The 13627-nt window shown below is 37.0% G+C and overlaps 1 protein-coding gene across 10 annotated transcripts in view; it reads left to right on the forward strand.

The window, feature by feature from the left end:
- Positions 1 to 13627, forward strand: part of LIN7A (lin-7 homolog A, crumbs cell polarity complex component) — a 393426-nt gene that overhangs the window by 146741 nt on the left and 233058 nt on the right. For all 10 annotated transcript variants that reach the window (XR_009702499.1, XM_061204882.1, XM_061204880.1 and 7 more), the window contains one exon: positions 2213 to 2331. Coding sequence is in view for 6 of the 10 variants with exons in the window: in XM_061204882.1 (XP_061060865.1) it covers positions 2213 to 2331 (119 nt within the window). In the remaining 4 variants the exon portion in view is untranslated. The remainder of the gene's footprint in view (positions 1 to 2212; positions 2332 to 13627) is intronic.

Here is a 13627-nt window from a genome sequence, read left to right on the forward strand (position 1 = left end):
CTTCTGAAACTGGCAGTGTCTTACTGATTGCAGGATTTGTGCTTCCTTGGGCTACGATTGGCAATCAGTTGGCAGTACGTCAAAGGAGAGTCTCCATTAAAGTTACTTTTTGGTTATTTTCTTTGGTTAGATACATAAACCTATACCAACCCCACCCTAATTCAGAGGTGGTAGAGATTTTATTATAGGTAGCTATACTGTTATTTTTTTTTCTCATTTAGCTGTGAATTCAGAAGTGTGTCTTGTTAAGCCTAGTGCCAAGTCTAATAGGAACACAAATTGAGGGATGGATGGATGGATGGATGAATTTATAATCTGATGGCAGGGATATGGGATACTTTCTGGAGTTAATCAGTTAGGAATTGAAAATCTTTATTCTATACATAAATGCCTAAGTGACTTTTCAGTGAGTTATTGACTACAGCAAGAGAGGTAGAAGAGATCACCGTAAGTATTTTTAAAATAGCCTTCATCATATCATTTTCTTTTGGCAATACAAAACCATCCTGGGAATTTTAAAGCTATGGCTATAAGAGACTATGTTTCTTGATATATTAACTTGTGTGTGTGTGTGTGTGTGTGTGTGTGTGTGTGTGTGTGTGTTAAGTTTTATTTGGGGCAAAATGAGGACTATGGCCCGGGAGACAGCATTTCAGATAGTTCTGAGAAACTGCTCCAAAGAGGTATGAGGGAAGGTCAATATATATGTGATTTTTGTGGAGGGGGAATACATGCAATCAAGCACTTTTTGGAGAAGGTTTCTGCTAGTCCTGTGAAAATTACTGCTAGTCACGAGGAGCAGACACCACCATGAAGGATTTTAATGTTTTTCTAGATATGAGGAGATGCAAGAACTGGGCTCATAAAATGTTCTCCTGAAAATATCTAACTATCTAAAGACCTGTTCTGCCAGTTTTTCCCAAAGCACAGAGGGCCTCATTATCGATCTCCGCCCTGAACTCCTTTCAGGGGGTGTTGAAAGTCAGCAGCTGCAGCAGCTCATAATTTGATACTTGTGGAGGTAGATGGCAAGTGCCAATTTATATATATAGGTGACAGGGCCCCCTCATTGTCATAAATTCGACCATGGTTTGGGAGGTATTTCATGACCATTTTGTCCCACAGTGCTAGGAATGCTCATTCCCAGGTCTGGCGAAGATTTTGTCGATAGGCCACTCTATGTGCTATTACTGGACTAGACCTTATTAACAGTAGCCAAAAGTCTCTGGACCGTCTGTCTTACTAGTCTGTTGCAGTCCAGGAAAAAATCCCCTCTTGTTGCATCTTGTGATATCTGGAGTTATACTGTTACAATCATTGATCTCATATAGAACTATATATTTTTGTCAGAGGCTCATTGACACATTTGGTAATGCAAGAAACAACAATCTGGTAAAACAGGCAAAGTGCAAATAACATAGCTAGCAGTATTATTAAAGTCATAAGTAAGAATTAATTTTATTCTTCCATTAGGTGCGGCCCAGTATACCCCCAGGTCATCTGACTTAGTCTGTTCTCTACCAGTCCTTATCTTTCAGGGAAATTATATATTGGCACTGTCCATAAGGCCCAATTTCCTAGCATTATTAGGCTGGTTATCCTTAGTATAATTTAATTGTTCCCAAGATAAAGGGGGGCCTTAAAACTTAAATGACCATAGCCTGGTGTCAACCACATAAATTACACCAGTCTCTGGGGCTGCAGTGGTGAATAAACCCAATTAAGTTCTTACCCTCAAGGAGTTTATTGACAAGTGGAGAAGATGCACATTAATCAAATCATCATACTAATAAATGTAAAAATGCAGGTGTGATAAATGTGGAATGCTAAAAGAAAAACTGAAAAAAGCATCTCAGAGGTAAAATTGACAGGATTCATTTGGTTATTGGAGTATCAGAATATACAAAAGACATGCTTCCTGCTCTTCTTTCCTGAAAGAATATTCAAACTAATTTGTGTGACAGAAATAACTTATGAGAAATGCCATTAAGGAAGATGTATTAAGTGACAAATTGTGTGGAACAGATTTAAATGACCTTTTATCAAAAGATGAGATCAATAAGCTATGAATTGTAAATTCTCATTTTGCAATTAATTCCACTTACTTTTCATTGTCACTGTTTTCATTGTCACTGAAATGATGGTACTTTGGTGATGAGATTCAGTTTACTCCATGTCTCTCCATTTTGATTTTTTTTTTTTTCTCATTCAGATGTTGCCAGAGCAATTGAATTACTGGAAAAACTGCAGGAATCTGGAGAAGTACCAGTGCACAAGCTACAATCCCTCAAAAAAGTGCTCCAGAGTGAGTTTTGTACTGCTATTCGAGAGGTATGAGACTAAGATTTTAATAACTATATTCTGCCATATGTCTTCTGAATAGAAAACACGTCTTTTCCACACAAACAGTTGAAACAGTTAAGATTGTAACTGCATCTTAGCTTTCTAACTGCTTGGACCGATGATAAAAATAATTTAGTCTGCTAAATTCCAAAATTAGATTCAGTTAGGATTTATGCATTCAAATAAAACCAAATGTTGATCTTATGGTACCAATGAAGTGACTGCCTCAGCAGGGGACTCTGGCCTGTAGTCTAAACTATTTAGTAGTCACATGAAGTCATCTGGAAATTCAGGTAGAAATAGTCATAATTAATGGGGACTGAGCTTTTCTTAAAAGAACACTCAGCTAAATCTTCCTCAGGTAAATCTGAAAGAGCAACCTCCTACTGACTAAAGTTATAGTTATCCAGACATTACTGTCTAGTGCAATAAGGGGAAATTGAACAGGCTGATATGCCCTTCAACAAATCTTTATAATGCTTTCCTGGTTAACAGTTTCAAGAAGCCTGAGGTGAAACAAGTGTGTTTAAAATGACTATTTGAATTTTTTATTGACTGGTGGTGGAATTGACTAATCAATTAATGAATTTCACTGGTTACAAGATGTTCACTTAAGATATATACACTACATTGTTTTATTCAGTAAGCCCATCACCCCTTCCCTATCAGGTACTAAATAATAATTCATTAATTAGCACTTAAAGTCCATATATCCAACATATTTGTCCTGCTAGAAGTCCCCAGTAGTGAATTACATACTGTCATCCTCTCCAAAGCCAGCTGAACCCAGTGACTGCCAGGAGAGTTTGTTGTAGCAGAGGGCATACACCTCTCAAGGAATGCTTGTATCAACCTCCCTTCCTCTTTGCAACTCTACTTGTGGGTAATGCATATTCTATGCCTCAACAGTGCTAGTTTATGAGTTTTCACTAAGTGCAAAAACCTCAAGTGCCTAAGGCAGAGACACACAAGACCTCTCTCACTACATATTTAAACCATAGCCTACCCAATGAGGTTAATATTTGGATTTTGCTGGGATTTGACTTAGACTGTGCTTGTGCTAAATCTTTATTAAGTGAAGTTGTTAACTACTTAATTTTTGTTTATAATGAGCGCAGCTTAAGGAAATAACCATAATTATATCTCTAAGCTTTAATCGATGAATTTGACCAAAGACTGAAAGAAAATTCCTCAAAGTATATGAATTTTCGGCCATCAGCTGCTCAGTGGGAAAGGTATAAGATATGTAGAAACTCCACAGGCCTCCTGTAGTCACTCTGTAGACTAAGGCTAAGTCCCCTATATACTCTCTTCTTCATTCACAGAGTGCTACTCCCCTGAGATTTGGTGGCTGACTTTTCATCTTAGATATCCTATCACCTTTCTATTTCCACAGAACTAACTAAAGAATAGGAACCATCAGATAGCTCTCTCTGCTCACTGGGAATTTGGCTTGTGATCAGTGCAAAGTCTCTACTTTTATGGAACTTACATTCCAGTGAGAAAATGATGGTAAATAAATATATAATACAATGTCAGAAAGTGACAAGACTATGGAGAGAAATAAAGCAGGATTAAGGGAGTACGGGTAGGGCTCTATTAAATTAGGGTGGTCAGAAAATAACCTAATTGAAGTAACGGAACAAGTCACACAGGTATCAGGGGGGTATAGTGTTCCAGGCAGAGGAAATCACAAGTGAAAAAACACAGAGGCAAGAATTATCTCAATCCATGGAAGGAACAGTGAAATAAGGAAGGTAGGCTTCCTAGAGGCAGCTGGAGAGCAGATCACACAAGGCCTCGCAGGCCATGGTAAGAACACCGGACTCTATCCTAAGCATGATAGGAAGCCCTTGGAGAGTTTTGACCTCACCTGATTAGCTTTTTAAAAATATCCCTCTGACTACTGAGAGAATACAAGTGTCTGTGCAAGAGTAGAAATAAGAGAGACCAGTAATAAGGTGAGGAGTAGGTCAAGTAAGAGATGAGATGATGGCAGCCTGGACCAAGGTGACAGCAGCGCACGTAGTGGGGAGTTGTCAAATTCAATATGTATGTTTTTGAGAATAAAGACAATAAGCATTGACATATTGGATATATGGATGAGAGAGAGGCGTCTCAATGGATTCTTAGGTTTGGACTTGAACAATCGGATCAGTGGTGATATAATGAGGTAGGAATCTCTGGGGGTGGACCAGGTTTGGAGAAGACTATACAAGAGCTCTGTTCTGGGCATAGTAAATTGATGGTCCTTTTCAGACATCCATGTAAAGATGTCTGGCAGGTATCTAAGTCTGAAGCTTAGGGGAGAAGCTGATGCTGGAGATGTAAATGCGATATAGATATCTGTTCACATAAACACACAGGCCTTCTTCTTTAAAGACCTTGGTAAGGAAAAAGAGGATGGGATTAAAAAAAAAAAATGAAAAGAAATATGGAGACATCGTATAGGCATTATAAATATATCTTACGAACTCTGTGGTAAAGTGTGCTATGTTTATCATTAGTGGTCCATGCAAATCTATAACTGATCTATAAGCAGTCCAAAAATTTCAGAGGGGAAAAAGAGATGATATAATTTATCTACCTTACATTTTATAAATTTGGGCTAAGAAGATTAATTTTATGTTCACAGCACCGTCCTTAGTAATAATTTTGTTCTTAAAGGCAATACATGTTATATAGAAATTGATTTGGTCCCTTCATCTCGGCTAACATTTCATACCAGTTGCATAGTATTGTTTATATTTGTTACGTCTGGGATTTTTATTATTCTTATGGGGTTGTTTTACACTAACTGTGGGAAGTAATGATAAAAGTGTGAAGCCTATATGTATACAAAAATTCTGAATCATTGAATAATATTGCAAATCCATCTAGTGAAAGTTTCTTGAATAAAAATATAAAATATGAATACATTTTGCCAGACAGGTGAATCCACAAGCCAATAAAGTACAACTAGGAAGTACAATGATATAAGATGATGAATACCTGAAAATAACATCTAATTTCACTCCTGGTTTCTTGGGTACTGCCTGTTATGCTGGCATGAAACCTTTGAAGTTTTGGTTTCTTATTCAAATAATGCTCAGAATTTCTGTGGTTAAATTATTTGGCTTTTCAGAAATATTTGCCAGTTAACACTTTCCAGTGTGAAAGTTATAAATGTTGTCAGGACAGTTGGAGAAAAGAACAAGAACTACAGAGGCACCCTTCTTAGTTGCACTTACCAGAGCAAAAACAGGTACAGGTCACACCACTGCCAACAAGACTGTAAAGCCCAAATTATGCTTTAAAAGAAAGCAGGACAAGCTATTGCCAGTTTTGTTTTTGCCATACACATGTGTGACAGTAGTTATTGTTTCATGTTGAGGCAATCCTGTATTTTGCTTTACATTTGGATGAAACCACCAAATCAGCTTCTGGCATATGTGCAGCACGTATATGGGAAGAATAGTTTCATGAAATTTTATTTTGTTTTTTAATGAATGAGGATGATTAAAAGAGATTAGGTGTTTTCTCTACTTAACTATTTTTCTGTACTCTGTAACAAAGACTGAAGAAGTTTTGTTGAGATCAGTACTGAAATGAGACCATCTATGTATACAACTAAGAAAGGCATTGATCTGTTAATAAATGAGTTGCACTTGAATGATAATCCACACCCAGCTTTATTCACAGAATACAGATAGTAGTTGGCAGTACTTACCTTGCTTGTGTTTTTTTGCTCAGTGATCTTAACAGGACCTGATTAATAATTCAATTGTACCTATTCGGTGCAAGTTATTTCGGAGTACATGGCAGAGAAATGGGGTGACAGGTGATGCTGCTTTTCCAAAGTGAGAGGTACCGGTTGACAAAAGAAAGTTCACACAAAGTTTTGAATGAGAGATGAAATTTAAAAATCTATGCTACTGATTCCCAGTAAAAATCATCTCTGCCGCTTTAAGTGGCTTCTTCAAGTTTCAGTTCATTACTGTATTAATTAGCTTGAATGACCCAAACTTATAAATTAAAATATAAGGAAAAATAAGGGTTGAAATAAAAGGATTATAAAATGTTGATTTTTGGATAAGATAATTTCCTAAGAGAATTAAATTGCCGTTCAGATAGCTCAATTGCCAAAAGATGGACTTTTTCCCAACACTTTATATTCTTGTGCTTCAGAGTAAGAAATCAATAGTATATGAATGGTCATATTTTAAGAGAAAATCCAGTTTCTGCAACAGAATACCAAAAAATTCCTTCTGAAACTAAAATGATAAAAAAAACCACACGAACAAACAGAATTAGCCATCTATTTACTAACATTAGCTTCCAAGTTTTAAAGCCTTCAGGCTTCCTGCTTTCCAGAGTGATATGCTCACTGATCTGGTGTATGCTGTGCGGCTGAGAGCAGACCGTGGTGAGGACTTACTCCTACATTTATGCCTGTCGCTTGCATATTTGAACCAAATATACAGAACTGAATGACATAGTTACCCAAAACTGCCTTCCTTGGCCGATCACCAGATGGTATGTGCTAGTATTTTCTATATACAATAGAACTATAGAATAAGAAAATAAAACCAGCTCTACATAGAAGCTATCATTCTGTGATAGTGGATTATTGAAAAATATTCCAATTCTCCTCTCCTTCTTAGGACATATTACAGTTGGACTTCTCCATCCTCCCTTCAGCTACATGTGGCTATGACAACTGCTTTGACTAAGGAAATGTGAGTGGAAGGGTGCTTGCCACTTTCTCACGGAAACCTTTGAGTCATTGCAGTATTTGCTATGTTCCCTTTCCTTTTCATACGACTAGTGATGTTTTATATGATAAATGATCAATCAGCCTGGATTACAGAGTGGGAAAATGAGAAATGCAGGCTTTAGCTAACTCTTAATGAACATGTAGGATCAGCAAGAAGTAAACCTTTGTTACTTTAAGCCCCCAAGATGTTGGGGTTATGGTACCACAGCAAAACTCAAGCTATCTTGACTGATACTAAAATAGTCATCAAACTCCAATATGTTTTCTATTAAATCATGCCTCTCCATTTTCATAGCTTAAAAAAAAAAAGTAAAAAATAAAATAGTCATCAAGCCAAATTTACCTTGGAAAAAGATTATAAGCAGTATCAACCCTTTTACTGCTATAATACAAAATTAATTTTTAAAAACTATGTTGTATTTTTAGTAAGCTGTGATAAATCTTTTTAAAACTATGTGAAATTATTATCTGATATAGTGTACCAATGCCCATTAGATGGCTCATACATTTTTAAATGTTGAGACACTTTGGTCATAGATTACGTTTGCTTCTAGCTTATCTCCCATTTGCTCCTACTCTTTTTTTTCTTCCTTAGGATGGAGCTCATTAACCCTCCAGCACTACCTCCCACCCCATCTAAGTCTCACACCATTTCTTTGTGAAGGGTTTTCTTTGTTTTATAGACTTGAAGGTATAATCAACATAGAAGAAATAGTTGGAATGTATCAGTCTGCTATATAAGTGCCCTTAGTTTCCAATGAGATTTTTTTTTTTTGGAGAGATGTATAGATTGAGAATTATCACCACCATGCCTTCCACCAGTAATATGTGGAAAATGTCACTGCTAGACATTTTGTCAGATCAGAGGCAGCAGCAAAGTCATTAGAGCCGCGTTGTAGTCAAGTTTACCAATGTTCCAATCCCAACTTAGCTACTTATTTTTGACCTCTCTAAAATTTCGTCAGTTTTTAATAGTGGGAGTAATACCATCAGCCTTGAGGTGATTCTGATAATTAGAGATCATACATGTAAAACCTCCTAGTACAGTCTGGTAGCCAATAATTACACAGTCAGTGGATGCTATTATTATTAAAGAGTAGAGTCCCAAATTATTACTGGGTACAGTGTTTTGGTAAGTCAGGAAATAGTTAACAGATGGGAATAGAAATGGTAGTTTCTATAGGCTAGATCTAAGAAAACCCATAAGACTAATAGACATATTCATTGCCCCACTGTCATGCATTAAAATAAATTGAGCCATTGCATCCTAATTCCACAATCTCATGGGCCGTAACTTTATGACTCAAGTGCTCGTTCTTGATGCTGTTTTGTACAGCATCTTAATCTACTGTGTGCATGAAACCGCAGATGGCAAATGTAATGAGCTTTATGAGAAAGCTAATGATTGGTTGTATAATAGCATATAGATTTCTAATTACTTTAAGAAAACATATCCTTGGGTCAGTAGCGACAAGATGAGATGAAACAAGGATACACAGATGGAGAAAGAAGAGTTGGAGGAAGGGAGAGTGAGAGGAAAAAAGGAAGAGAAAGGAAGAGGAAGGAAAGAAAGAAGGAAGGAAGGGAGGAGGGAAGAAAGAAGGAAGGCTGGTTGATACTAATCATGGCATAATGTACTGTAATATAATGGAAAGATAGGAAGAACATTACATGGAATCAGAAAGAGCATTGACAATGGATTCAGATAACCTGGATTCAAATTTTTGCTTGGCCAATTATGTGATCTTGTGCAAGTTACTTAATCTCTATGATCTTGGTTTTGTTTAACTTTTTTTTTTTTTAACATAAAATAACTTCCTAGGACTGTTGGGAATACTAGATCAAATGAGATAAAAAGTATAAAATACCTTGACTAATATAGTGCCTAGCTAAAAGAGTAACTAGTTAAGAAATGGTACTTATTTTGGTGAAATAATTAGTGGTTTCAGAGACAACACAAAATTTTAATATGTTTTAATAGAAATATTAGTTACAAATATAGAGAATAATAGTTCTTTGGTTATTAATCAAACAAACGTAGAATTTTTTTTTACACGATTGCTTTTTTAAAAAATTTTATTTAGTTTTGGCTGCGTTTGGTCTTTGTTGCCGTGTGTGGACTTTTCTCTAGTTGCAGCGAGTGGGGGCTACTCTTCGTTGTGGTGTGTGGGCTTCTCACTGCGGTGGCTTCTCTTGTTGCGGGGCACGGGCTCTAGGCGCGTGGGCTTCAGTAGTCGTGGCTCGCGGGCTCTAGAGCGCAGGCTCAGTAGTTGTGGTGCATGGGCTTAGTTGCTCCGCGGCATGTGGGATCTTCCCGGACCAGGGATCGAACATGCGTCCCCTGCATTGGCAGGCGGATTCTTAACCACTGTGCCACCTGGGAAGTCCCTAGAATTTTTTTTTTTTTTAATTTTATTGATTTTATTTTTTGCTGTGTTGGGTCTTTGTTGCTGCGCACAGGCTTGGGGCTACTCTTCGTTGTGGTGCACGGGCTTCTTACTGCAGTGGCTTCTCTTGTTGCGGAGCACGGGCTCCAGGCGCACGGGCTTCAGTAGTTGTGGCACATGGGCTCAGTAGTCGTGGCTCGTGGGCTCTAGAGCGCAGGCTCAGTAGTTGTGGCGCACGGGCTTAGCTGCTCCACAGCATGTGGGATTTTCCCGGACCAGGGCTCGAACCCGTGTCCCCTGCATTGGCAGGCGGATTCTTAACCACTGCGCCACCAGGCAAGTCCCTAGAATTTTTTTTTAATAGACAACATTTTAAGAAAAATGTTGACAATCTGGAGTGGTTTTAGAATAAACCAATATCGTAAGGAATCTGGAAACCTTGTCATATGATGAGAAGTTAATGACAACAGAGGTTATTTGGTCATATTTCAGATTACTTTAGAACAAGAGTTTTTAACTTAAGGTCATGTATAGGCTTCATGTTGTAGGTGTGGTAAGAGCAAATATATATAAGATTTATTTTTATTTCCTTCTCTTTATGTGCAAAAATTTTTATGGCAAAATATGTTTTTCAATGTTTTACTTTAAATATGGATAGAGTGGCATGGATTCATTATGTAAAATTATCATCCTTGTCATATAGTAGCATTTAGAATAGCAGTACATTCGTCAGAATTAACAAAAACGTATCTGAAATTATGTTTATGCATATCTTTCTGTTCATACTGAACTTAAGTTGGCAGATGACAAAGACAAGAAAGCTTGGTGGCTCTTACATTTCCTTTGATTTTATTTGCATTGCTAAATGTGATGGGGCATAAAAGCCAGACTGTTTCTTGTGTGGTAAGTTTCCTGCCAACAAGAGCCTGAAGTCAAGAAAGCTTATTTCTGAGCATCCTGAAAATACATCACAGAATATAGAATTTTTGTTTTCTACAGAAAAAGCTCAATTTTTAAAAAGTGAAAATTTACTAAAACTTATATTTGCCCCAGTGTGTCTTGACACATTTCCAAGCAAAAGAAACCATTAAATAATTGGAGAAAGCTTGATCAAATCATGCACTCTAGAAATGTTTGAACTGGTGGGTTGCTGAGAAAAACAACAAAAAATTAAAAGAGTGCCTCTGTTCACGTGCTATAACCTACTTCTGAACTTTGACATTTTGCTAATATTTTGAAGCCACTTATGGTAAAAATAATAACTGTGCCATTTCCACTTGGCATGCAATTGGGTGAAAACTATGATTGTTTCAGTAAAGTTCTGATTTTTATCTATCTTGTGAATGATGATATCCTGTTGTGTGTGTGTGTGTGTGTGTGTGAGAGAGAGAGAGAGAGAGAGAGAGAGAGAGAGAGAGAGATACCCTGTGGATATTTTAAAGGCCAAGTTGTTCTAACAGTGAAAAGTTTCTTTGTTAAGCAAAACTCCTAATGGAAGAAAAATCTTGATACTGTGTGTACCTGAGGAGTACATATGGAGTTTCTGGGTCTAGCATCCAGCTTGATTAGTGTGTTGAAGAAGACAGACATTCTACTTTTCATAGAGACTTATTACTTTCAACATCAGGGTGCATTAATGTCAAAGACTCTGACAATAATCCCAAAAGATGCCTTGCCTGCTCTGTGGAAAGTGGTCCAATAATTTCACAGATATAGCCTGGAACCTATATTTTCAAGTTTTTATTTAGGAATGGAGCAAAATGTGTTCTTTTTACTGACAGAAGTTTCTTGGCTTTCCAGAAGATGTGTTAATGCTCTTGGTTGAACTTGGGTCAGAAATTTCAATATGTTTATTTTTTAAGTGAAAGATTGCTATATCTTAGAAAAAATTGACAAGAGAGGTTCATTCGAGGCTAAATTTTATTGTAGAGATGTTAGGCCATAAGAAGGAGGCTAGTCCCTAGATTCCAGATTTGCTGATTGTGTACAGTTGCTGTTGGAAACAGCTGCCATTTTGGAGGGGGAGATTTTAGAGCTGAAAATTTGTGACATTTCCAGTGCTGAAAGAAGGATATCTGTGAGGGAAAGGGAGTTGAAACGGAGAAAGCCTTGTCAGTTTATCCACGGGAAGAACTACAACAACTGGAAAGCCTGCAAAACTCTTTTAAAGGTTACTTCTGCTTAGATGATTTAAATGTAAAAAGGATTCAAACGTCATTCCTTGCTGACAGAGGCTGCATAGTTGACACCAACCTTTCCAAAAATAACATCATTTGACTTGAGGATAAAGGATTTGGTAGAACCTGAATTCAACTTGAAGTGTATTAGAGAAAGCTCAGGTGTCAATAGAAGGCTACTCTGCTCTGATAAAGTGTTTAACTGACTTTGCTATTGAAAGTGATGTGAGCTGCCGCTTTGAGCACTTGCTGCTATGAAACCAGACTCTCATTGATTGGATACTAAAAATGACATAAATATTTCCATGTAAAAGATAACTCCAAATATTAGCTTTTTCTAAACCAAATAAAACAGCCTTCTTATTGAAACATACTTTAAGCAGGCACAAAGTTTTCTTTTTTATATGATTTGTTTAATTTGGAATTATATTTTCCAGGGAACAGCCATTAATTTTTACGGAAAAAGAGTCACATTATCCTTTGTGAAATGACTCAATGTCAAAGACCAAAAAAAAAAAAAAAAAAAAAAAGACATGAACATTTACACATGTATTTTCTTGGGATAACACCATAACTTCATTAGATTCTCAAAAGGGTCTATGATATCTCCTCCCACCCCCATCCCTCAAAAACTGAAGAAAACTCTCTAATAAAGGATGATGGTATCAGTTGAGAAACTACATGACTAGTTCATCTCTAACTCTAAGGTCCTTCCAATTCTATGAATCTATACATAGTTACACAGCAAGTAATTAATGTTTTTCTTTTTAAATATTTATTTATTTATTTATTTATTTATGGCTGCGTTGGGTCTTCGTTGCTACGCATGGGCTTTCTCTAACTGCGGAGGGCGGGGGCTACTCCTTGTTGTTATGTGGTGGCTTCTCGTTGCAGAGCACGGGCTCTAGGTGCACAGGCTTCAGTAGTTGTGGCGCACGGGCTTCGTTACTCCGCGGCGTGTGTGGTCTTCCCGGACCAGGGATCAAACCTGTGTCCCCTGCATTGACAGGCGGATTCTTAACCACTGCACCACCAGGGAAGTCCCTAATGTTTTTCTTTACGTAGATTACATGGAATTATGTAAAGCTGAGTATATATGCATGGTAGGAATATATGACTATGTGAGACTGTATGAATGGGGTGGGAAAGACAGACACTATGAAGATTTCTAAACGGATAAAAATAATAAAAGAATAAGTGTACTCATTTTATTGAGCTTTTTGGAGAAACTAATCTATAATTTTATCACAGGAAATTGTAAAAACAAAATGACTACATCACTCACTGGAAACAGAATTTGTAAACTATAGTTAGAGTTCTATTCCTGCAGCTTTTTCAGAGAGAAGACACATTTTTAGCAATGTAAGGCATGTTTATAACATCAACATATCACTTTCTGGTAGCAATAACAGGATCTGTGTGGCAGGAACCATCTTAGAGTATAATTGCACTAATGGGTCATTGATCTTAAATATATCTAAACAGACCCTTACAAATAGTCTGTAATGACTCTGAAGGCTGTTAGCATCACTGTTGGGTAAATACTCAGCTCTAGCCTTTCCATTTGCTACTACAAATGATAAAATAAACAGTACATATTTCCAGAAGCTTGTAATTACATGTACTTACACAGTAGTTCAAAATAATAGAGTCCTCAGAGAAGCTGTGTTTTATATCAGTCAGATAAAGTGAACATTCTGTCTTCTGTTGAGATCATAGGACTGCAAATCAGAACTTCTATTTTTGGCACCACGGATGATAACTTTTTTCTCTCAGTGAACAAGTCATTTAACCTTTTCTTGCTTCAGTATTGCCAACACATGTGTAGACAAGTCCATTTGTACAAGCCATCTAAAATGGATGTTAAGTTACAAATCGGCGTTTTTAACCAGCTTGCTGTTATCCCTGAGTGTGATTTGTACATAGAAAAGGGAATGAAATTAGTATCACTTGTAATTCAAATA

Source organism: Eubalaena glacialis, chromosome 11 (assembly GCF_028564815.1).
Source record: "Eubalaena glacialis isolate mEubGla1 chromosome 11, mEubGla1.1.hap2.+ XY, whole genome shotgun sequence".
NCBI classification, from domain to species: domain Eukaryota; kingdom Metazoa; phylum Chordata; class Mammalia; order Artiodactyla; family Balaenidae; genus Eubalaena; species Eubalaena glacialis.